General features: G+C 43.6%; 1 protein-coding gene across 1 annotated transcript in view; it reads left to right on the top strand.

The window, feature by feature from the left end:
- mrc1a (mannose receptor, C type 1a) overlaps window positions 1-26,570 on the top strand; it is a 158,169-nt gene that overhangs the window by 64,250 nt on the left and 67,349 nt on the right. The window contains 4 exon segments of the mRNA XM_051929229.1: window positions 1,923-2,071; window positions 6,281-6,480; window positions 8,811-8,935; window positions 19,932-20,016. Coding sequence (XP_051785189.1) covers window positions 1,923-2,071; window positions 6,281-6,480; window positions 8,811-8,935; window positions 19,932-20,016 — 559 coding nt within the window.

Raw genomic sequence — 26,570 nt, 5'->3', positions numbered from 1 at the left:
GCCTGACGTCCTCTAGTGGGCACCGTGGAGCTCAACTGACATTTGACATAGAATACCAGAATTGGTAGGTCCACCACTGGCGCCCTGTGCTTTTCACAGATGACAGCAGGTTCACCCGTTTCACATTTGACAGACATGAAAGGGTCTGGAGAAGCCATGGAGAACGTTATGCTGCCTGTAACATCGTTCAGAATGACCGCTTTGATGGTGGGTCAGTGATGGTCATTCTGGGGAGGCATATCCATGGAGGGGCGCACAGACCTGTACAGACTAGACAGCGGTGGCCACCTTGACTGCCATTAGGTATCAGGATGAAATCCTTGGACCCATTGTCAGACCCTATGCTGGTTCCTCTTGGTGCACGACAATGCCCGGCCTCATGTGGTGAGAAGATGAAGGAATTGATACCATTGACTGCCAACCCCCCACACACTCACTTGCCTGACCCTAATCCAATAGAACACCTCTGGGTGGGACATCCAACACCACAGCCTGTCCAGGAGCTCAGTGATGGCCTGGTCCAGATCTGGGAGGAGATCCCCTAGGACCCCATCCTTCATCTCATTAGGACGTTGTCAGGCTTTATACAAACTACTGAGTACGATTTGGAGTTGCTGCAGTGACATTTCTGCCAAATGGACTCGCCTGCCTGCCCCATCATTGTTTCCCTGTGATTTTCGGGGTGTCTTTGTGTTCGGCCCTCTCTCTGTTGGTTGATCATTTTCATTTCCATCCTTTTGTTCCTCACACATCGCCATATCAGTCCATAGCAGTAGGAGAGCCAGCAGTTTGATTTTTTTTCCCATTGAGATCTGATGGGTTTTCAAAGTGTGCCTTTCATTTTTTTGAGCAGTTTATAATGAAAATACAGAGTAAAATGTACAGACAGACTTTTCGCACCATAACAGTGATCCTCCAGGGCATCCTTCTCCACTCTTGAGGCAAAGAAGGACAGGAGGTTAAGGCCCATGTCACACATTCACCTTTCTCTTCAGACCCCATGACGCACTGCTTGGACAACAGATAAACACGCATGTCATGTGATGATAAGAACGCTGTAACTGAGGTCTGTCCAGCTGACCAGGGAGGAGAGGAAGATAAAAACCCCAGGAGAAAATAAAACAGGTTAGAACAGGCAAGGTGTCAGTTCTAGTGACCTCGGACAACTGGCTGCCCTCCACCACTGGGCCATTGTTTAATATCGTACAAGTAAATTCTGGAGAGTCTACTAACGAGCAGATTGAATTTAATTGAATCCCAAAGGCTCCTCAGTGTCTTTGGTGTCCCTGGCCAACTTGGCAATGTAGAAGGATACCAAGAAGAAAAGCAGGATGGAGATGGGTCATGAGAATGAGAATGGCATGACATGAGAATCTTCAAGGTGCATTCTGGGAAAGCTCAAACGAGCCTTAATGTGGCCTTTCTTGACAAGTGGCTTTTTCCTTGCAACCTTCCCGAACAAGCCACAATTATGAAGCGCTTGTGAAATTGTTGTCACATGCACACCACTAATGACCACTCTGTGCCATTAAATCCTGTAACTCCTTCAAAGAGGCCATTGGCCTCTCAGTAGCCTCTCTCACCAGTTTCCTCCTTGCTCTTCCATCCAGTTTGGAGGGTCTTTATGATGGACTTTACTGTGCTCCTTTGTATTGATAAAACCTTTGAGATGTTTTGGTCTCCATCTCCTGTCTGCCTTGTATCTGTCCACAACTCTATCAGAGGGTGATGGTGGCCTGTTTTGTTGAACCTTACAAACAAGCAGGGTCACCATATGAACAGCTAACAGACTAAAATGGAGAGTTTCCAGGGCACGAGTGGGCAGATGGGTCCACAGGTAGAGTTGAGGGTTTCATCTCTAATGCTCCACACGCTGTGTGATCTGCTTGCGGCCTAACACTCGTCTGACTTCTCTTTGACAGATATGAGCACGCCTACCTCATCAGCCTGGTCGGACTGCGCCCGGAGAAATATTTCTGGATCGGCCTGTCAAACACAGAGAATCGGGACACGTTTAAATGGACAAGTGGTCAACAAGTTCGATTCACTCATTTCAATGTGGACATGCCAGGTGAAGTACCGACATCTGGTGAAAATTTCATGTCAATTGCCCCATTAGAAATAGATTTAGTGACAAAAACGTTGACGCGTTCAGTACTTCTTTCCCCTGCTGTAGATATCCGAATTCAGACAATGATAAAGCCCAAGTGCATCACACAATATGTGACAGGAGTCTCCCATTTAAGATCTCTCTGTCACCGGCAGCGACAAACACGCGGGTGTCATTGTGACACAATTAAAAGTTATACGCTACTTACCAAGCACACGATACGCCCTGCTTTTACCGCAGTTGTCTTCCTTTTGATAATCCTGTGAGCAGGAAAAGTGGCCAACATCTCCCCCAGGTGTCTTCATTTTCAATTTATTGTTTCAGTCACTCAAGATAAAAGAACAAAGTGTAGAAAATATAAAAGCAAAATGGTATTTGTTAACATATAAAGTGGGTATAGAAAAGAACCCCCCCCTTCGAAATATTCCCATTATTGTTGCTTTACACCCTTAAATGTAATCACACACAATAACATTTCTTCACAGCTTTACTTACTCAATGCCACCTCAAACCTCCAAGTGAAGATATCACAGCTACAGTTCAGAAAAATGATAAAAAGTCAAATACAAGACCTACTCAGATTAATAAAGGACCCCCCCTTCCAATGTCAATGTCATTTTGTTGACCTCCCTTTTGCTTTAATGACAGCCTTGAGTCTGTTGATTCTTCTCTATCAGCTTTCCACTCCTTGATTGTGTGATATTTGCCCCCCACTCTTCTTTACAGTTTAACTGTTCAAGTTCGCTCATATTAGATGGTGAGTGTTGGTGGTCTGCTATCTTCAGATTTTCAGTGTGATTTAGGTCTGGGCAATGACTGGCCACACCAGGACATTCACTTTTATCTCCTTCAGCCACTGGGTGGTCCATTTTTGCTGTGTGTTTCAGGTCGTTGTCGTGTTCGAAGGTGAACATTCTGCCCATCTTCAACTTTCTGGCAGAGAGTAGCAGGTTTTCCTCATAAATTTGATAGCATTTTGCCCCATCCATTTTTCCTTCTGCCCTAATGAGAGCCCCAGGCCCCCCACAACAGGATGCTGCCCCCTCCATACTTTACTGTAGGTACTGTATGGTATGTTGTGGATGGTGAGCTGCATTGGTGGACCGTTTGGTGTTGAGGCCAAATAGTTTGATTTTGGTCTCATCTGACCATAACACCTTTTTCCACTTGGCATGAGAATCTTCAAGGTGCATTCTGGGAAAGCTCAAACGAGCCTCAATGTGGCCTTTCTTGAGAAGTGCGACCCTCCCGAACAAGCCACAATTATGAAGCGCTTGTGAAAGTGTTGTCACCTGCACACCATTAATGACCACTCTGTGCCATTACAGTTTTTCTCAGTTGCTTTGGTGCATTTCTCACAACAGACTTAACATTTGCATAACAGCGAGTGCATTTCTCAAAACACTCATGGATGACCAGCAAAAGCAGGTAACCTCTTCAAAATCCTTAATCCATGACTCAAAAGCAAGTATTTACATCGCTGAATATGTCAGTGCCATCAAAATGCCACGGACATGACAGCCAAAATGTAAAGTCATGTTATCAATATAAAATTGGCACAATCTAAACATTTTCTGATGCACAAAACATCTGAATGACAAGGGCAGGAAACATAAAAATACAAAACACCGATTGCGGGAGATTGATTCAAGAAGAATATTTATTGATTGCACAGGTATATGGTGACATACCATGCACTGCACTTGGAGTTTAGCAAAAAAATGCATTTCAATACTTTATGCATAACATATGAAATGAAAGAAAAAAAATGACAACATCAAAAACAATATATACATACTGAAACTCTAAATGCTCTCTACAATTGCTGCTGATCCTGTATATTGGGCCACATGTTCTCATCCACATCACAACGGATATCTTCCTGTGCGATGCAGCATGGAAAGAACCTCCTAGAATGTCTTATCCAGCCTCTGCAGGCGTCTGCTGTTATATCCCCACACGCAGCTTCCATGGCAGCAAGCAGTGTCATTTGTGTATGTGGGTTACGCTCATACGGTGCATCTGGAAAGTATTCCCAGCGCTTCATCACTTTTTCCACATTTTGTTATGTCACAGCCTTATTCCAAAATGGATTAAATTCATTTTTTTCCTCAGAATTCTACACACAACACCCCATAATGACAACGTGAAAAAAGTTTACTTGAGATTTTTGCAAATTTATTAAAAATGAAAAAACTGAGAAATCCAGGATTGTCTCGAGGCACAAATCTGGGGAAGGTCTGCTGCTTTGAAGGTCCCAATGAGCACAGTGGCCTCCATCATCCATAAGTGGAAGAAGTTCGAAAACCACCAGGATTCTTCCTAGAACTGGCCAGCCATCTAAACTGAGCGATCGGCGGAGAAGGGCCTTAGTCAGGGAGGTGACCAAGAACCCGATGGTCACTCTGTCAGAGCTCCAAGAGGTCCTCTGTGGAGAGAGGAGAACCTTCCAGAAGTAGAACCATCTCTGCAGCAATCCACCAATCAGGCCTGTATGGTAGAGTGGCCAGATGGAAGCCACTCCTTAGTAAAAAGCACATGGCAGCCCGCCTGGAGTTTGCCAAAAGGCACCTGAAGGACTCTCAGACCATGAGAAAGAAAATGCTCTGGTCTGATGAGACAAAGATTGAACTCTTTGGTGTGAATGCCAGGCGTCATGTTTGGAGGAAACCAGGCACCGCTCATCACCAGGCCAATACCATCCCTACAGTGAAGCATGGTGGTGGCAGCATCATGCTGTGGGGAACTGGGAGACTAGTCAGGATAAAGGGAAAGATGACTGCAGCAATGTACAGAGACATCCTGGATGAAAACCTGCTCCAGAGCGCTCTTGACCTCAGACTGGGGCGACGGTTCATCTTTCAGCAGGACAACGACCCTAAGCACACAGCCAAGATATCAAAGGAGTGGCTTCAGGACAACTCTGTGAATGTCCTTGAGTGGCCCAGCCAGAGCCCAGACTTGAATCTGATTGAACATCTCTGGAGAGATCTTAAAATGGCTGTGCACCGACGCTTCCCATCCAACCTGATGGAGCTTGAGAGGTGCTGCAAAGAGGAATGGGCCAAACTGGCCAAGGATAGGTGTGCCAAGCTTGTGGCATCATATTCAACAAGACTTGAGGCTGGAATTGTAGTATTGAGCAAAGGCTGTGAATACTTATGGACATGGGATGTCTCAGTGTTTTTATTTTTAAGAAATTTGCAAAAACCTCAAGTAAACTTTTTTCACGTTGTCATTATGGGGTGTTGCGTGTAGAATTATGAGGAAAAAATGAATTTAATCCATTTTGGAATAAGGCTGTAACATAACAAAATGTGGAAAAAGGGATGCGCTGGAAATACTTTTTAGATGCACTGTATACCTTCCACCTCCAAGCTGAGAAGAACTCCTCAATTGGGTTGAGGAATGGGGAATATGGAGGTAGGAATTCCATCAGCATCCTGGGGTGGTTGGCAAACCATTGTCTGATTAGGTTGGAGTGATGGGAACTCACATTATCAGAAATGATTACATACTGTGGTACATTTTCCTGACCAATCTCCTCTTCAGGAATGAGATCCCTGTAGAGGGTGTTCAAGAAGGTCAGCAGATGTTGGGTGTTGTATGGCCCCACAAGAGGAATATGAGTGTGGACCCCATCGTCTGAAATAGCCGCACACATAGTGATGTTCCCACCCCGCTGGCCTGGCACGTCAACAGTAGCTCTCTGCCCAATCAGATTACGCCCACGTCTTCTTCCTTTGGCCAAGTTGAAGCCAGCCTCATCCGTGTATATGAAAATATGTGGTGGTTCACTTGATTCCAGAAAAATGTCCATGGAGTATTTTGCTTTGCACATTCGCTTTGGTGTCTCGCCAGATATCGATGCCATTTTAGAGGTTGTTTGCTCTTTGCTTCTCACACACGCGTAGGGAAATTGAGGTCAAATCAACAAAGCTATGTAACTTTCTTTCCAGCAAAGAGAGTCAAACTAAAACGTAAAGGTAAGTTTTGTTGCAGTTTACAGCTGATTACTGTCCTCTACCCCTGAATTTTGACAAAAGTCATAATCAGCCCTGAAAGAGTTAAATTATTGGATAGCACTAGGAAAGGTAATATAAAACCTTGGCCATGAACGTATAGCACGACAGCTCTGCTCTAGCTTCATTATCTTTATTTATTTCAAAGGCAGAAGACAAGGCTGCGTTGGTATGACCACTGGGACGTTAGCCGGACTGTGGGATGTTAACCCTTGTACTACAATGTCCAAGTTTATCTGCAAACAAATAGCAGAAGGAGTGACCACCCCACCACCTGTGGTGACAACTCCGGCCCCTAAGTGTCCCGAAGGCTGGAATTCGAATTCCGAAAGCTCGTACTGCTACAAGGTAAGTGAGGCACACGTGTGGAACAACCAACAAACAAGTGGAACCAAAGAGGGCGGGGCCATGACATCACACCTGTGGGACCGCCCTCAGCCCCGTTTAAGGGACTTGCAGGCCGTAAGATTGTTTGTCTCCCCTTCTGCTTTTTGGATTTTTTGTGTGGATGTCACCTTTAGTCGGTGATTTTCTCTTTTTGATCTTCGGTTTATGGACTTTAGCTTTGTTTTTGGGGATATGAATTCAGTTTTTGTTTGCTTCAGATTTTGCATTTTTGTAGTCTCTTTTTGTTATTGTTTTGCTTTATCTTGTTCATTCATTTTTACTGTTTATTAAAAATATATATGTATAATAGACCAGTTTGTATAGACTGTGGCACATGGCTGAGTGGAATCCATGCAGATGTTGGTGGCTTTCCTGAGGGTAGATGATGTATCCCAATAATCGTCTGCACTCTCGAGTTTTCCGATCAGCTGCTGTGATTCCACACTCAGATATGGTGGGTTAAAATACCCTGAGTGGTGCACTGAGAATCTGCATGACGTTTAGAGCAGGGGTCCCCAACTCCAGTCCTGGAGGGCCCCAGTGGCTGCAGGTTTTCATTCTAACCCTTTTCTTAATTAGTGTTTTTGCTGCTAATGAATTTCTTTTGAATTCACTTTAATTGACTTGTTTTATAACATTTGTTCCTCTGAATTGCTTCATGTCTTTCCTTACACAGAAATGAAATGTGAAGCGAGTGAGCCAACAGAAGACCACCCAAGTCAGGGCCTCAAACTCCAACCAATTTCATGCCAACCAGTTGCTTAATGAGGCACCAAGTCTTGTCATTAATTAAACCCAATCTTTAATTCCATGGCTTGTTGCTGCTCATATTGTGCCATAGCAGACATTTCTGAAATTGTGGATTTTCTCTTTTCTAAGAGCTCTGAGGACCTGAGCAGATCGACATTCCTGATATTGTACGATTGACGCCAGTTGTTTTGGCTCATTATTGTTTGGCTGCTAATTAAAGAAGAAGAAACAATTAAGGGGCGGCACGGAGGCGCAGTGGGTAGCGCTGCTGCCTCGCAGTTGGGAGACCTGGGAACCTGGGTTCGCTTCCCGGGTCCTCCCTGCGTGGAGTTTGCATGTTCTCCTTGTGTCTGCGTGGGTTTCCTCCGGGCGCTCCGGTTTCCTCCCACAGTCCAAAGACATGCAGGTTAGGTGGATTGGTGATTCTAAATTGGCCCTGGTGTGTGCTTGGTGTGTGGGTGTGTGTCCTGCGGTGGGTTGGCACCCTGCCCGGGATTGGTTCCTGCTTTGTGCCCTGCGTTGGCTGGGATTGGCTCCAGCAGACTCCCATGACCCTGTATTCGATTTCAGCGGGTTGGAAAATGGATGGATGGATGGAAACAATTAAGGGGCGGAGTCAAATAAAATGAATTCAAAAGAAGTTCATTAGCAACAAAAACAGGTCACTAATTAAGAAAAGGGTTAGAATGAAAACCTGCAGCCACTGCGGCCCTCCAGGACTGGTGTTTGAGACCCCTGTATTAGAAATACACAAAAATAAGTGAGGAAAAGTAAAAAATAAGATCACAACAATTTGGTGTCACGATTTGGGTTGAAAATTGAGTTTTGTTTTTAGCCTTTTCCTGTTATGGAAGCCATTTTGTTTACCGTTATGTCAGGGTTGCGTTTCCAGGGGCGGAGTCTCCGGGACCACAACCTCAAATTAATCAACAGACGGGATAAAAGGTCAGCCGTTTGCACTGAGCCTTATCCGACGTGCAGATAAAGCCATATTTACGATTGTGACTTTTCGTACGATTACTTTTCTTGTCTTGACTGGTGTTCGACTTATTCCCTGTTATTTGACTGTGATTTTTGCTTTTCGTCTGGGTTTGGGTCATCTTGTTATATTTTTGTTTGTTTGCTCACATCTCCCAGTTTACTCTGAAACTAGTTATCTGTTTTCCTACCAATTCAGGACATTTGGGCCTGAATTTTTTTATTTTTTGTTAATATGACTGCTATTTCCCTTTTACTGTGTTGGGCCAGTGCAAGCTGAAGGCCTGCAACTTGAGTTTGGGAACAGACTTACCTTGGAGAAAGTCCCAGGGCCCACCTTTGACGTAAAGCCTGCTTAGAGTTTGGAAAGCCAAGTAACTCATGCCAGAGGTTTATCAAGGGAAGGCGGCCTATTTGTTTGCTTCTTCTTTCGTGTGTTCAATTATGTTGAGCGTCTTTGCAGAAAAAGTGAATTGACAAAGAGTCTGGGGTCAGGTCACCTCCATGAAACTTTATCAATAAACAATAACAGCATTGCGTCTGGCCATTTTTTTTCCTTTTAGCTCTTTAAGAAAGAAATACGGAACAGGAAGACTTGGCATGAAGCTCGGGATTATTGCATCTCAAGAGGTGGAAATTTATTGAGCGTTCACAGTCAAGAAGAACAGAACAAGATTTACTCATCCATGTAAGTCTCCATCATATTTTTTGACGTTAGCCTCTAATCTTGTGGTTACTTGACTCATTCTTTCTCCCTTTTGTCTATTTAATGCAGCAGTACTGTGTCTGTCAAACATACCAACCCCTCAATTCCTGTCCTTCCTTTCCTTTCAATACGTAACCAATCTCCACGCAATAAGCTCTGTAATAAATGTCAAACCAGCTGTAAGCTTTGAATGCCGATTGTTTAAAACATTTAAGGAACATTGAAATATCTTTGTAATACGTGTTTACTTATTCCATCCATGTATCCATCCCGGGTCACACCAGTCCCAACAAACAAACAGGCAGGGACAATCCCTGGATGGGGAGCCTGCTCCTCACTACCACTGCGTCACCGCACCCACATGTTTATTAACGCTATAGTTAAAAATGCATCTGTATAATGTAATAAACATACTTTACTGCATTTCATCTTACAAATGGTATCAAGTATACATCCTAGTATTGTGACAGCAGGGAGTGCCAGGAGGATATCGCTTATAAATCTAACTCGACTTAGAAGCCAGTCATCATCATCTGTAAGTATGAGGCGCTCTCTTCTATTGAATTGAATTGAATTCCTTTATTGTCATTGTATGGTACAATGAGATTCAATATGCATAGCATCTGTAAAATGATAAAATAGCAATAATAATACTAATAATAACATAAAAAAATGTAAAATATGCAATATGAAAATATAAGTACAATATACATGTACATTTAGTGCAGAGAGTGCAATTGGTTCATAAAGTGGCTCAGGTTGAGCAATATGGCAGCTGTGGTACAAGTGTCCAGTGAGGTCCTTGTAATTCTAAGTACAAACAGTTCTACCGGAGCACTTGATGGACTGATTGAGTGTGTTTGCAGCTCTTGGGATGAAACTGTTTCTGAACCTCAAGGTCTCTGAAATGTTTGCCGGATGGGAGAAGTTCATATAGACTGTGGCTCATGGCTGAGTGGAATCTATGCAGATGTTGGTGGCTTTCCTGAGGCAGTGTGTGCTATAAATGTCCTCCAGGGTAGATGATGTATCTCAATAATCATCTGCACTCTCGACACAACCCGCCGTAGAGTTTTCCGATCAGCTGCTGTGATTCCACACTCAGATACAGTGGGTTAAAATACCCTGGGTGGTGCACTGAGAGTAACAACACTAAAGCAGCTATGGTAGTTGGAATAGTTTGGCCATTCTGTGGCCCATTATATGGTTACAGGTTGACTACAATCAGGTGCCTTAAATTTGTAAACAGTATGCAGTTAACTTCAGTGTAGTTGATAAAGCAGCATCAGGGATGTGAATCTAAAAAAGAAAGGGAGACCACATAGGAACAGTAGCACTGCTTTGACGCTGGGTGCCGCCAGTTTGCAAAACCGAGCAGAAATGTGCGTGTGCAAGGCAGGGAGCAGGGTTCTCTGCAGTGAGAATACACCAAGTTTAGTTTTCACACATCGCGATGTGAGCGTGGAAACGAGTGTACGCAACATTTTTGTGCCTACGCACTGCTTATACATGAGGTCCCTGGTTTGAACTGAACTCCTTGGCTAGTGAAAAGTCGGTTTCTATCCTGGGTCAACCATCACCTGACCTGGGTCTAACACCCCACTCTCTGTCCCTGGTCAGCTACCGAGCCAAAACGCTGTCTCTGCCAATTGTGCCACACCCGTGTGCCTGTGTTCAGTAATTTGCCAACACACCACAGCACCCCATATACCAGCGTTTGTCATACACCTATTACTTACTTTGTAGCACCATATAACTCCCAAACACCACAGTCACACCAGAAGGACCCCGGGACGAAGCACGACAGGTAGCAGGCTCACATCTGCGTCCGAGGGCCCATCGATACACGTGCCACCTCGTCCACCCCAAGCCTGGGAAACAAAGTGAATAGTGAACAAGTACCTTTTTTTATTATAAGGACGGTGCCTGAAAAGAATTTAATACAAATGGAGCGAAGTTCTTTTAAATGACCGCAATGTGAGGCATTTCCTCAAATGCAGTCTGCTGTGTGTCAAAGCCACTGAGCCACCACAAGCCTATTTGTGCTCCGTTTGTAACTCCATTGTGCAGTGCTGTTAAATAAAAAGTGCGCATTTAATGGAGTCTGCTAACACACGGGATTGCATTCTGCTACCGCGATTAGTTTTTGAGTACGACTCATTGTTACAAAACTATTTAGTAAACAAAAATGTAATAACTGACTTAAAAGTGTGAAATGCTCCCAACTTTCATACCAATTCACTTAGTCGCCAAACGCACCTTAATGTCACGCCATGCATGCTGACATTGTCTGGCTGGATGACTCCTCATCTCTCTAACAACACACTCTCCCCATTTATTTTCTTCAATGTTTTTACTTGTTGGGACAGGCCATCATCACATGACCTGCCACATTTCTGGTAGCACATGGTTCACGCACACGCCATTCTAATGTTTCCCCAGGAAGACTAATCAACTGCCCATCTGTTTTTATAAGGTTGTGGGGAGGGGGCGGGCTCTTAACAGTGATTGGCAGATGGCCTCTGCTCCTTTGGATTCACCCACAAGACACAAAGAACAAGAGAGAGTTGATAGATAGATAGATAGATAGATAGATAGATAGATAGATAGATAGATAGATAGATAGATAGATAGATAGATAGATAGATAGATAGATAGATAGATAGATAGATAGATAGATAGATAGATAGATAGATAGATAGATAGATAGATAGATAGATAGATAGATAGATAGATAGTTGTAAGACACACACACAGATACTACATAAGAACTAAATAGAAAAATAATAATAACAGAGAATACACATTAAAACAAATAAAGGATCAGAACAATATTATCAGAAATGACAGAAAGCAAATTATAATGAAAAAAGGAAAAGATAAAAACAAGCATTTTAAATGGTCCGTGTACTTTTTGGTATTTGAAATTTCATTTTAAAAGCAAAAACGAAAAAACGAAAATAAAAGGAATTTTCAGATTTTGATTTTTGATTAAAGAATAAAATGATGGAAAATAAGGTATTTTTTAATTCTGTGGTAACAAATAGCAGTCATAAACTTAAAATTACACATACTTTTCTCGATTTATTTGTAATTCAAATAATGAAAGTGTAATAGCTCAAAAACAACAAAACAGTCGCATTTTCATTGTCTGAAACCGGAGGTACTTCTTCTTCTGCGCGATTTTTGATGACACGTGCGAACAGTTCTCCTCACAACTCATCGACCGACGGCCTTGAAGTTTCACTGCATGGCATCAGCAGGGGATGGACCATTATGTTGTTTTTCAGAATTAAAAGAACATTTCAATGTTCACTCCGGGACGAGGACATGACTGTAGAAAAACAGTCGCATCTTTCAGGTAAAAATACAAGTTTTGCAAACTTTGCTTCATTGATGTAGCAGTTCTTTTATGAACGTTGTTGTCGTTACTTACTATGAAACAGCTAACATTTGGTGATTTCATTTACTAACACTAAGCCTGGCAAATTTTGTAGTGCTAGCATTTTGAATGTGTGTAAATGTGTGAATGGTTGATCATTGACAAGTGTAGCACATGTTAAGAAAACTTTCTGTAAATCACGTTGCTCTCCTAACGTGTTACACTTGTGCACACTGTTAATACTCGAAACAATTACTCGCTATAGTAGCCGGTAAAAGTCAATGAGCAACCATTCAAAATGCTAGCACTATAAAAATTGCCAGACTTAGTGTTAGTAAATGAAATCACCAAATGTTAGCTGTTTCACAGTAAGTAATAACAATAACGTTCATAAAAGAACTGCCACATCAATGAAGCAAAGTTTGCAAAGCTTGTATTTTTACCTGAAAGATGCGACTCAGTTTTTCTGCAGTTATGTCCTCGTCCCGGAGTGTCACTCTTTTACTGTTCCGAAAAACAATGTAATGATCCATCCTCTGCTGATGCCATGTAGTGTAACTTCAAGGTCGTCGGTCGATGTGTTGTGAGGAGGAGGACTGTTCGTACATGGCATCAAAAATCGCGCAGAAGAAGAAGTACCCCCGGTTTCAGACAATGAAAATGCGTCTGTTTTGTTGTTTTTGAGCTATTACACTTTCATTATTTGAATCACAAATAAATCGAGAAAAGTATGTGTAATTTTAAGTTTATCACTGTTATTTGCTACCACAGAATTAAAAAATACCTTATTTTCCATCATTTCATTCTTTGATCAAAAATCAAAATCTGAAAATTCCTTTCATTTTCGTTTTTTCGTTTTTGCTTCTAAAATGAAATTTCAAATACCAAAAAGTACACGGACCCGGGAAGGAACCCTGGCTTGACCATAATAAATATCAAATTAAGAAAATTAGACCTTTGCAATAAAAGATCAGAAGATAGACTGCTAAGCTTTTACTTTTATTCCTACTTGCTGGCATTTTTTTTCCTATCAGCATAAACAGAAGGGGCCATTCAGCCTGCCTAATGGACTCTTCCTTATCCTTTGGGTCTGTATCCAGCAGGTGGCGCTAGCTCCCTTGTTGGAATGAGGTCTTTTATAATTGCGGTGTGTTACATAACCTGAATCTATGCAGATATAACATAAAAAGACAATACCCCTCCCTTATTGATATGGCGGTAAGAAATCACATAAGAGAAATAACTTAATGACGATTTACGTGGCATAACAGATGAGGAAGCCATGACAAGACCTTCGGGTAATGGGAGCCCGATGTAACCTGAATCTATGTAGATATAATATAAAAAGGCAATACCCCTCCCTTAGTGATATGGCACTAAGAAATCACATAGGAGGAATAACTTCGCTTTCTTTAATGATGGCTTGCGCGGCATAACAGACGAAGGAAGCCATGACTAGAACCCAGTTTGGGAATGGGGGCCTGATGTGTAGAGCGTGCCATTTTCATGGCTGCGTTAGAAGGATTTTCTGGATTCGTATGACGTTATCTCCCATCCGTCTGTCGGTGTGCCGGGCAATGTTCCAAGGCTTTATACTCTTTCTTCATGTGCAGGCCCCCACTTAGGTGAATCATGCCAGTCCAAACAAGGCAAAGAGAGGATGCAATTTCATGCTGACTCTGACAGACGGAAAATAGAGGACGTTTCCCCAGCTGTCTTTATCTGCCTGGTCTTATTCTTTGCCTAGCAGTTCTAAATGATGAGCCCCTGTGCTAAATCTGTGTCAACTGTGCAGGTGAGTAGAAAGAAAAGTAGATTTATAAAATATATGTGTACAGAGGACAGTGACATTATTAAACTCTGATTACAGGGTCATCCCAATCTTTCAGGCTCTGTGCTCTTCTCTTGAAAATTCTCAGAGACTCTACAGCCTGCATAAAAAAACGTTAGCGTGACAAGCAGTCATGTCACTGTCCTCTTAAAATTGCTTCTTCCGGTTGGCATGAGTAATGCTTAGAGATGAAGAGCATTGACCTGGGGCCTGCTGTTTCATGAAGCATCAAGGAGACATGTGGCTTTAAATGTGATTACAGGACATGTTAACAGAGGATTTAGAAAGGGCCAAAGTTGAGTGATGAATGCGGCGTCCTTAGAAAGCCGACAAACTGAGTGGCCGCAGTGGCCAAAAGCAGATCTAAGGAGAGTGATTGCTTCTTAGACCTGCCGCTCCTAAATTGCTATATTTACTTCCATTAAGCGTTTGGCACATTACTTAAAACCCACCTTTTGACATAGTGATGGAATGTGGTAATGAAGGCAGCCTTTGGTGACACATTCAAAGAAAAAATGAATGTACTCTCAAACCTATTAAATTCAATTCAAGCCAACCAAAAAAACAACAGAAACAACAAAATCCTCAGGTCTCGGCACAGCAGAAGAAAATACTTCCAAAGGCCCCAAAGTGGTACAACTTTATACTTGTTAGCAAATGAACAGCAACATCTACCCTCCGTCAGGTTTAAACAGTAGCTGGAGAAAAAGGGATGGGACTGTCGGTGTGAATGAAGGGTCGTCATCATTCCTCTCAATTGTTCCTCCATTCTAAGGGTGGAGAAGGAAAGGCTGTTAGCTGTGGTGTCACGCCATTTAATTTACCCCAACATCCTACCATTTTAAAGCCTGTTTAAAGGCTCCTCAGATGCACTGCTCTGATTGCCAGGATAGAGTTGGTGGATAACTGAACTGAACACACGTGTCATTGAGAAGTTGGAGGAACCAGAGAAAATGCAATAATATTTATATATATTGTGGACCACCAGGGGGCGCAGCAGCCACCCCAACACCGAAACAGACAGACGCGGGACACAAGTTCAGCACACACGTTTCCACGTGGGAAACGCTTTCTCCAGTTTCCCACATTCACAGCACAGTCACAAGCACAGCAAACACAGCACAATTCTCTTCTTTTGTTCTCCTTTCTCTCCGTCTGGCTCCACTCATCCTGGCGACCTTCATCTCCCTTCCACTGCTGGCTCCTTTTATGCGGACCCCAGAAGTGCTCCAGGTGCTTGATGTTCTTCTTCCGGCAGCACTTCTGGGTGAGGTGGAAGTGCTGCAACAAAGGGCCCAACAGTTCCTGCAGCGCCCCCTGGTGGTGCCCACAGAACCCAATAGCTGCTGAATGTGAACTTTTGCTCCACAGCACCCCCTGGTGGCAGCTCCAAACTCCAATTCTCAAGGAGCCCTGTGGGAGACTGAGGCCCCACTGCAAACCAGGAGGGCTGCCATCTAGAGCTCCGGGGGAGGTAATGCCCTGAATAAGTTCTCTCCCCTAGTCCTTCCATTGTTGAGGCATTCCATATGGGTGAGGGCCCCGGCCATCTGCCACAATATATTTGTATATACAGTATATATATATATATATATATATATATATATATATATATATATATATATATATAAGGGAGTAAAGAGTTACAGACTGAGGTGATTTTAAAAGTGGTGTACTTCAGGGGTCAGTTTTGGGGCCACTGCTCTTTTTAATATCTATAAATCATCTGATAAACATATAAGGGACAAGATGGTCAAGGTTGGCAGGGATATTAAATTAGTGGAATGGCAGGGAATCAACTGAGTCACCAGAGAGGAACCTGAGCACAATGAAGACTGGCTGTTCCTGCAACCCCACAGAGGCCTGACTGGAACACATAGTGGGGGTGTCGGGGTCATACTGGGCATATGAACAGCATCCCACCGCCCCAAATGTTGCCTTGGCAATGGACAAGCAGCTCTCCACAGACGCAGCAATCAAGCTTTGACGTGTCGTCCCATTGGGGAAGGGTCCCAAAAGAGTTCAGAAACCTCACATATATGTATTGTGGTATGACAGTCCCCAGCCACAGACAGACAGACACCGAATGTCCCAAAGACACACACGTTTATTGCCTTCCATATAATATACAGCACCACAATACTTAAATTAGCCGATCTCGGTCCCTTCTTTCTTTCAATCTCTCAGTACTTCTGCTGCCTTTGCTCCTCTCCTCCCAAGCTCTGTCTTCTTCCTCCCGACTCCGGCTCGTCTACTGGAGGGAGGCGGCCCCTTTAATAACTCCCCAGATGTGCTCCAGGTGCTCCGTGACGATCTTCCGGGGGCACTTCCTGGTGTGGCGGAAGTGCCGCATGAGCACCCGGAAGCAATCCGGGTGTCTCTGGAATTCCTGGAAATCCTTCCTGGGTTCAATAATTGTCCAGGCACCCCCTGGCGGTGGCCACGGGTTCCAACAGGGATAAGCTTCCAAGCTGTGATCCCGTGGCCCCTATGCAGACCTGGGAGGCTGCCCTCTCTTGGACCAGGGGAGGTATTGTCCCTCTCCCAGTCCTTCCAGGCGTCCCGGCTGGGTAAGATCCCCAGCTGTCTGCCACAATACATATATATATATATATATATATATATATATATATATATATATATGTGTGTGTGTGTGTGTGTGTGTGTGTTCATAGCATTCGTAGTCTGAATCACAATCTGATTGTATGGGTGGTTTCCTACCAGGTAACGCTTGTGGTTGGTCTGCAAGTCGGCAAACATCCGCCACGGTGCCCTCTCAGTTGTGAGAAGCAGGTCATAGAATGCTGCATAGTTTACTATCAAATAATGTAAAGAGTACGTGACACGTTTTTCAGACCAACCACAAGCATTACCTATAACCACCCATACAATCAGATTGTGATTCAGACTAAGAATACTATGAATGTAATTACCCCGATCTCCAGGCTGTCAAATAAATGAACCACACGCTGTGGTGCAACGTAAAGGGGCTTCGCCGCTGACATCCGAGGTTCGATCCCCGAGAGGGGTGCAGTGAGTGTGTACGCCTGATGAGCCCAAATAAGGGTGAAACACGTGTCCCATACTCTTTGCATTATTTGACAGTAAACTAGGTAATATATATATATATATGTCTATCTATCTATCTATCTATCTATCTATCTATCTATCTATCTATCTATCTATCTATCTATCTATCTATCTATCTATCTATCTATCTATCTATCTATCTATCTATCTATCTATCTATCTATCTATCTATCTATCTATCTATCTGTCTATCTATCTAATATATTTCTATAATATATAAATACTAGGGGGCTCCGCCCCCTGCTCACTTCGCTCACCAACCCCCGTGTTTGGTTTACCAGATATATAATACAATTTATTTTTTGTGTAGCCCAAAATCACACAAGAAGTGCCGCAATGGACTTTAACAGGCCCTGCCTCTTGACAGACCCCCAGACTTGACTCTCTAAGAAGACCAAAAAAGAAACCCTTATAGGGGGAAAAAAATGGAAGAAACCTCCGGAAAGGCAGTTGAAGTAGAGACCCCCTTTCCAGGTAGGTTAGGCGTCCAGTGGGTGTCCAAAAGAAGGGGGTCAATACAATACAATACACAGAATAAATCCTCAATACAGTATAAAAATAAACATTCTAGAAGTACGGAGTAGAATTTCACATTAGATGATATCACAGAATATGATTTGGATTTGTTTTAAGTCCTGGAGACCTCATCCATCAAGCTGTCTCCCCCATTTTGCCATTTCACATCTGAAATAGCGCTAATCCGATGACAAGACCCCTCATTCCCACGTCCCCATTCATCAGGGATGACTTTACCTTCGGCAGGCGATCTACAATTTAAAGAGATTGTTATTTTCTTGTGAATTGTTACATATGCATTAGTTTTCACTTTTACTTTAAAACCTTTTGTAAAAACAATACGTGTTTCTTTATTTCCTGCCCCGCGTGTGTTTACATCTCTTTCTTCCCAGACGTGTAATACTGCTCGTGTTGTGAAGGGTGTTGCTGCTGAACGTACGCTAAGGATATGCCTTTGGATCATTTGCTGTCTTTCTGCCTGTCGCATGTCGTTGTTTTAAGAGCTCGGAGCTCATGATGCTTGCCTGCCAAAAGCAATCCAACAACTGCTAGCTTAGAGGTCTGTGGACTTGTTTTAAATGATGGCTCACTGCCTGGTCTCGTGTGATGTTGTAAAAACAATACCTGTCTTTTATTTCTGACCCCGGGCGTGTTTGAATTCTTTCTTGCAGGATGTATAACGCTGCTCGCGTCCGGGTGGTGTAGCTGCTGTCGCGCCGCCCTTTGATTTTTTTTTAAAGCCTGTACAGCCGCTATCCTTTTTGCTACGGCCCTGGGACAATCTCTTGGCACCAAGTCTCATGTTTACGGTCCCCGAGAGGCGCACCGTGGCAAGTCTCCTTGGTCTTGCAGGTCTTTAAAATGTCTTTCGAGATGATCACGTATCGTAGCCTTGCATTTGCTTTCCATTCCAGGATTTTCTTTCATATATAGAGATATATATATTCATTCACGGCATTCGTAGTCTGAATCACAATCTGATTGTATGGGTGGTTACCTACCAGGTAACGCTTGTGGTTGGCCAGCAAGTCGGCTAACATCCGCGACGATGCCCTCAGTTGTGAGAAGCAGATCATAGAATGGTTGAAATAGTTTACTGTCAAATAATGCAAAGAGTACGCGACACGTGTTTCGCCCTAATTCTGGGCTCATCAGGTGTACACACTCTACTGCACATATATAATGTATATATATATGATACAGTATCTGCCAAACAATACAAAGAGTACGCAACACGTGTTCCACCCTCATTGGGGCTCATCAGCTGTTGGGACTTTTGCATTCCCTTACGGAGATCAAACCTCAGTGCTTGGGGTGAAGCCTCTGACGTTGCGCCATGGCGGCTGGTTCGCTTATTTGACAGGGTGAAGTGCTACATTCTTACTTCTGAATCGCAAACTGATTATTTAGGATGTTTACCTTTCAGGTAACGCTTGTGGTTTTTCAGCCACGTCCTGTCACTTGCGAGAAGCAGCACATAGACATGTGATACGGTATCTGCCATGTAAAAGTACGGACACCTGACGAGCCCCAAATAAGGGCAAAACGCGTGTTGTGTGCTCTTTGTATTGTTATATGCACACCTTTGAGCAAATTAATTAAAACAAACCCTGACAACAACAAGAATCAGTTTTGATCATTATACTGTGCTCTCATCAGCCCACTATTTGACCTCCTCAGCTCTTGAGAATCATCTGGGTGCGATTTGTCATGGAATGCACCATGGATTTTGGGGTCTCTGTGCTAACAAGCTTGAATTAGGCCCAGAATCATCTTCGCCATGGCTGTGTAGTCCATTTGCATACAAATACACCACAAATGTTCAATTGGGCTCCGGTCAGGAGAGGTTCCAAGCCACTCCAGTATGTTCATTTGATTCTCATTGAAACAATTCTTCATTTGTTTTCGACGTGTGACACGGGATCAGATCTTATTATACAACACAGGGTGGCATGAAACACCCACGAAAAGAAGATGTTTTGGGGTGGCTTCAGCTATCATGGCATTGGTTGCTTACACCCGGTCGATGGCTTGATGTGCTCACCACAATACATTGAACTTCTCAATAGAAAAGTTGATCCAGAACTGAAAAGGTTCTTTCCCGATGGATTTCAACAATAAATGTGAATGAGTGAGATTCTTTTTTGTTCTTTTTACAGTGGTTATTATTACAATGAAGCTGCTTGGATTGGCCTGAACAACCTGGATCCTGGTGCCGGATACGTGTGGAGTAACGGCCGTCCTGTGAGTGACTTTGATTTTCCTTGAGCACGTTGGATATGCCTCCAGATAAATAGGAGGGCTTCCTAATTGAAGGTTCAGTTGGGGTTTGTCTGCTAGCAATGAAGGTGAACGGCTGTACAGTAAACTACAGTCTACTGTGCTCTCCCTGCTGAGAAATTCCCTTGGCTGCTGCCCCACTGGGTTGTGTGTCGGCCCTCAGGGCTGCTGAATGTGAACTTTGGTCTAAATGAAGTGGTCCGAATTTCACACCCTAAAGTTCCAAGGGAGGACAAGCAACCAAAAGGGGTGCCAGCCGAGCAAATTCCACCCCTTGGCGACAAGTGGAAGTTATGATTGCGTATATACTGTATATATTATATAGCTCAATAAAATGAAAGGAGCCCTTTTGAATGAGAGTATGGCATCAAGTCAATGACACTTGTGAGCTATTGATCTGCTCGGTTAAGTAGCAGAGGGGCTTGTTCATCAGTTTCAGCTGCTTTGGGGCACTAGAGGGGCAACAATGAGACGACCCCCCAACAGGAATGAATGGTTTAACAGGTAGGGGGAGGCCACTGACAATTTTCCTTCCTCATCTGTTTTGTCACTCGTTTTTCATTTGTTACGGTTAGTGTCACTACTGAGGCCATACCTGGACCATACAGAGTTTGGTGGTACAGGTAGTCCAACTTCTCCAGGATGGCACATCAATACATGGCATTGCCAGAAGGTTTGCTGTGTCTCCCAGCACAGTCTCAAGGGCATGGAGGAGATTCCAGGAGACAGACAGGCAGTTCCTCTAGGAGAGCTGGACAGGGGGGCTGTAGAAGGTCCTTAACATACCAGCAGAACCCACCGGTATCTGCTCCTTTGGGCAAGGAGGAACAGGATGAGCACTGGCTAAGCCTACAAAATGACCTCCAGCAGGCCACTGGTGTGAATGTTTCTGACCAAACAATCAGAAACAGACTTCATGAGGGTGGCCTGAGAGCCCGACTTCCTCTAGTGGGCACCATGGAGCTCGATTGGCATTTGACATAGAATACTGGAATTGGCAGGTCCACCATTGGCACCCTGTGCTTTTCACAGATGAGAGCACACGTGACAGACGTGAAAGGGTCTGGAGAAGCAGTAGAGAATGTTATGCTGCCTGTAACATCGTTCAGCATGACCAGTTTGGTGGTGGGTCAGTGATGGACAGTCTGAGGAGGCATATCCATGGAGGGATGCACAGAACTCTAATACAGGCTAGACAACAGTGGGCACCTTGACTGTCATTAGGTATCAGGATGAAATCCTTAGACCCATTGTCAGACCCTATGCTGGTTCCTCCTGGTGAACGACAATGTATGTGGCGAGAGGATGAAGGATTTGATACCATTGACTGCCAACCCCCCACACACTCATTTGCCTGACCTCAATCCAATAGAACACCTCTGGGTGGGACATCATGTTTGGGTCCGTCCAACACCTCAGACTGTCCAGGAGCTTATCGTCCATCGTCCATTAGGACATTGTCGGGCAATGGGGGGGGCATACAAACTACTGAGTATGATTTGGAGTTGCTGCAATGACATTTCTTCCAAATTGACTCACCTGCCTGCCCCATCATTTGTCCCCTTTGATATTCGGGGTGTCCCTGTGTTTGTTGATCATTTTCATTTCCATCCTTTCGTTCCTCACACATCACCATATCAGTCCATAGCAGTAGAGACAGCCAGCAGGATTTGTTTTTTCCCATTGAGATCTGATGTGTTTTCATTTTTTGAGCAGTGTATATATTTTTTCATGCTCCTTAAATTTTTATTTGAGAACTTGTCATTTTTTCTTAGGGTTCAGAGATATAAAGAGTAGAAGTTTTTCTTCACATAGAGAACCAAAGACACATGTGGCAGACAGTAGGACTTTAGGGATCCTCAACGCTTTTGACGAACTTAATATTTTTTTCATGTCTTGTTTTTTGTTGTTACGCAGTGCTGCTCTGTTTTTTAAAGAGTGCAGTCCTTTTGTTGTCTCGTCGTTATGAGGTAGTGACCTGTTGTTAAGGGGTGTGGTCAGGGGTGGTGACATCATCAGCTCCACTATATAAGATGGGTTTTTCCGGAAGTTCCCTGCTCTGAAATCTTTACTCAACATGTTGGCTGCTAAATACAAGTTAACTCCTACTAGACCACAGGTGTCGAACTCCGGTCCTCGAGGGCCGCAGTGGCTGCATGTTTTCATTCTAACCATCTTCTTAATTAGTGAGCCGTGTTTACCGCTAATTAGCTTCTTTTGCTTTAGTTTTAATTAACTTGACTCAGGCCCCTTAATTGTCTCTTTTTCTTTAATTAGTAGCCAAACAATAATGAGACCTCAAACAAGCCACCATATGACAGAAAAAACAGAAAAATCAACAGAGTTGGAAATGTCTGCTGTGGCAGAATGAGAGCAGCAACAAACTGTATAGTTAAATAACGGGTTTAATTAACAGCAAGAATCGGCTTCTCATTAAGAGACTGGTTGGAGTGAAATTGGTTGGAGTTTGAAATCCCAGTTTAGCTGGTCATCTGTTGGCTCGTTTCACGTCTCATTTCTGTTTGGCTGCCATTTAATGAAGAAACAAATCAATTCAGAGGAATGAATCCTTAAAAACAGGGCTATTAAAATGAAGGGAAAAGGAGTTAATTAGCACTGAAAACTGAACACTGATTAGGAAAAGGGTTAGAATGAAAACCTGCAGCCACTGCGGCCCTCCAGGACCAGAGTTGGACACCCCTGTACTAGACAATCTACAGACGGACACCACTTTCAGTAGCTTTACCCATTGCCTTTACTGTTTTTTTAGGGATTTATTTTATTTATTCATTTTATCTTTATGCTGTTTTTACATGAGATGTGGAGTTATGTCCACGATCGCAGCATTTGTGGTGTTTGCAAAAGTTCCACCACAAATATGGCGATTCGTCGGTTAGCGGTAGTTAGCTCGCTTATCAAGTTTTCGTTCCAGGATGTTGATTTTTGGTTTGCCCCTGCGCTCTGCTCACTTCTTGTATATGTTTTTCATCGTCCAGTTTTGAGCCTGCCTTGCCTTTCGCGTTATTATCTCCTGGTCCAGTTCTTTCTCTCTCAGTAATCTGTGAAGACACCACCTCACAACACCTACGAGTTATCTCGTAAACCGTCTTCGGGACTTTAGCGCCAAATGTGAGCACATTCTTGGGTAACGTGTGTAAACAGAGGGTTAGGGTGGGTGTCTGACAGTAGAATGAAATATCAACCTGGGGTCCCAGAACAGAATGTTTCACTTTCGGTTAGTTGTTATAATTAGTCAGAAACACATTTACCTCTGTGGCAGTCAACGTGTTAAACAATGAAAGTATTATAGCGCCTTAAGAGGGAGGGGCAGAGATACAGAGATCAGGAGATGTGATTTGAAGTTACAAAACGAACAAACTTTTTCTAGCAGTCGTCCGGGCCAAACCACTAAACAAAACGCCATTTCACAAATTCTGTAACAAGAAGACTACAAGGAGATTGACTTGAAAGAGGTCCTGAATATTCTCTTGTAACTCCCATTATGATGACGCAATTTGAACCAAACACATCCGCTCTAGACCTTGATGAACATTTAATCGATTGCATTACATGCGATGCTGGAAGTGGTTTCTATTTTCTGCCAGACTCATTTTCACGCAGCGCTCCACATCCCTGAATGTATCAGCAAGCGTCTCAGGGAGAAAAGCAGCAATTTCACGTTAGATGTTTTCCTTCAGATCTTCCACAGTGCAAGGTTTGTTCTGATAAACATTTTTCCTTTGAGCAGACCCCAAAGGAAGAAGTCTGGTGGTGTCAGATCTGGCGACCGTGGCAGCCAAAGCCCCTTTGAAATGACCCCGTTGCCGAAGAAGGACTCCATTTCTGCCAGGCTTCTTACTGATGTGTGACACGTTGCTCCATCTTGTTGGAAGTAACCTTCCGTGAACTCATGATCATCCAGTTGATTCTGACATTGCTTCAACGAATTGGTGACCCAATAGGTTCGCACCATGAAGACGCGCTGCTCAATACTTTACATCACCATCCTGATGAGAAGTCGAGTGACTGAGTGAAGGGGTACGGGTGGTAGGCACGCAGAAGTTGCAAACAGAGGTAAAATGTTATGGTGGCTATCTGGCGCCTACTTCATCGCTCTGACGCAGGAGCATCTCGGCTTGTTCGAAGCTGCACATACTGAGGAGCACGTGGTATGTTGTTTTGTTCAGCTTGCATCGTCCTGGCGAGAGTTATTACAGAATATTCCGGGCCTCTTTCAAGGCCTCTGCCATTTAAAGCTTTATATGTAAGCAGATCGGAAATCAGCCCTAAACCTATCTGGAAACCAGTGTAAGGACTCAAGGACAGGGGTTATTCTTCCTGTTTCACATGAATCTTACAGAAGCATTTTGAATGAACTGACGTCCGCATAAAGAAAAGTTTGAACAGCCTGGGGAACCACCATGGTAGCTCTGCTTAATGGTGGTCAATGGAAAAAAGGAAAAGAAAAATGCAAAATGATAACTTCTGCCGTGAATAAACGCCTGAATGTTACTTATGAGTCAGAGCTTCGTCTTGCTTAGTTGTGGGTCTGTCAAGAATGCCTACTTCCGGTGGCCTTCAGGTTCCTCTAGTGCAGTGGTTCTCAATCTGTGGGGCGGGCCCCCCTAGGGGGGCGCGAAGTAACAAAAAGGGGGGCGCGAAGATGTGAAAAAAGAAAACAAGAATCAAAAATATGAAAAATCCATCTATTGAAACCAAAACAAATTAACTTAAACTACATTCTGATACTAGAAAAATAAATATAGAGTTAGATAAATGTCGATAAAAGTTAAGTAGGTATAATAAAATATGCATCTATGATATATCATTAATTAAAAAAAGAACAAATTGGTATTAGTGGGCTCCTTTCAAAAAAACGTTAGGGGGGCGCAATTAAAACTGTTATGAAAATTCGGGTCGCAAATACTTAAAGGTTGAGAAACGCCGCTCTAGTGAATTCCCAGAAAGGGCGAGACTTCCATCAATGGAGGAGAAGTGACGTCACTCGTCATCTGGCTGGTATCCCTCTGAACGGCGGATGTAAGAAGGGAGATGTTAATGATAGTGCCCCCCTTTAATAACTTACGGCGGTATCGCTTACCTTGCTGTAGCCCTGAAGATGTCCCCTAAGTGCTTGTGTGTGACACTGCGAGTAACGCATTGCAGTAGCCAATCCAACTAAAAATAAATGTGAGAATTCATTTTTTAGTGTCCCCTATATTTAGAAGTCATCTTACTTTGCAAATATTTTTACGTTGGAAAAACACGTTTTCGATTGCGTTATAACGTCCTGTATGTTTTGAAAAAAAGTCTACAGCCGGAATTGATGCCCAGGTTTTGTGCCAATTCAGTTAAATTACAGCAGAGTGTCGTGTGTTCAAATGATATGCACGTAATATGAAAACAGTCAAGGTCTGAGTGCAGAGCCCTGCGAGACACCATATTTGTTTCTAGACTTCTCTAGCGCCTTCAACACCATCCAAACTCTGCTCCTTTGGGACAAGCTGACAGAGATGGGAGTAGATTCATACCTGGTGGCATGGATCGTGGACTATCTTACAGACAGACCTCAGTTGGTGCGTCTCAGGAACTGCAGGTCTGACATTGTGGTCAGCAACACAGGAGCACCGCAGGGGACTGTACTTTCTCCAGTCCTGTTCAGCCTATATACATCAGACTTCCAATACAACTCGGAGTCCTGCCACGTGCAAAAGTTCTCTGATGACAGTGCTATCGTGGGCTGCATCAGGAGTGGGCAGGAGGAGGAGTATAGGGACCTAATCAAGGACTTTGTTAAATGGTGCGACTCAAACCACCTACACCTGAACACCAGCAAAACCAAAGAGTTGGTGGTGGATTTTAGGAGGACCAAGCCCCTCATGGACCCCGTGATCATCAGAGGTGACTGTGTGCAGATGGTGCAGACCTATAAATACCTGGGAGTGCAGCTGGATGATAAACTGGACTGGACTGCCAATACTGATGCTCTGTGCAAGAGAGGACAGAACCAACTATACTTCCTTAGAAGGCTGGCGTCCTTCAACATCTGCAATAAGATGCTGCAGATGTTCTATCAGACGGTTGTGGCAAGCGCCCTCTTCTACGCAGTGGTGTGTTGGGGAGGCAGCATAAAGAAGAAGGACAAACTGGTGAGGAAGGCAGGCTCTATTGTCGGCATGGAGCTGGACAGTTTGACATCTGTGGCAGAGCGATGGGCGCTGAGCAGACTCCTATCAATTATGGAGAATCCACTGCATCCACTAAACAGGATCATCTCCAGACAGAAGAGTAGCTTCAGCGACAGACTGCTGTCACTATCCTGCTCCACTGACAGACTGAGGAGATCACTCCTCCACCACACTATGCGACTCTTCAATTCCACCCGGGGGGGTAAACGTTAACATTTAACATTATACAAAGTTATTGTCTGTTTTTCACCTGCATTATTATCAATCTTTAATTTAATATTATTTATTGTATCAGTATGCTGCTGCTGGAGAATGTGAATTTCCCCTTGG

Source organism: Erpetoichthys calabaricus, chromosome 6, assembly GCF_900747795.2.
Source record: "Erpetoichthys calabaricus chromosome 6, fErpCal1.3, whole genome shotgun sequence".
Lineage (NCBI taxonomy): Eukaryota > Metazoa > Chordata > Cladistia > Polypteriformes > Polypteridae > Erpetoichthys > Erpetoichthys calabaricus.
Note: the sequence above shows the minus strand (reverse complement) of the source record. Positions and strands in the feature narration are given on the sequence as shown.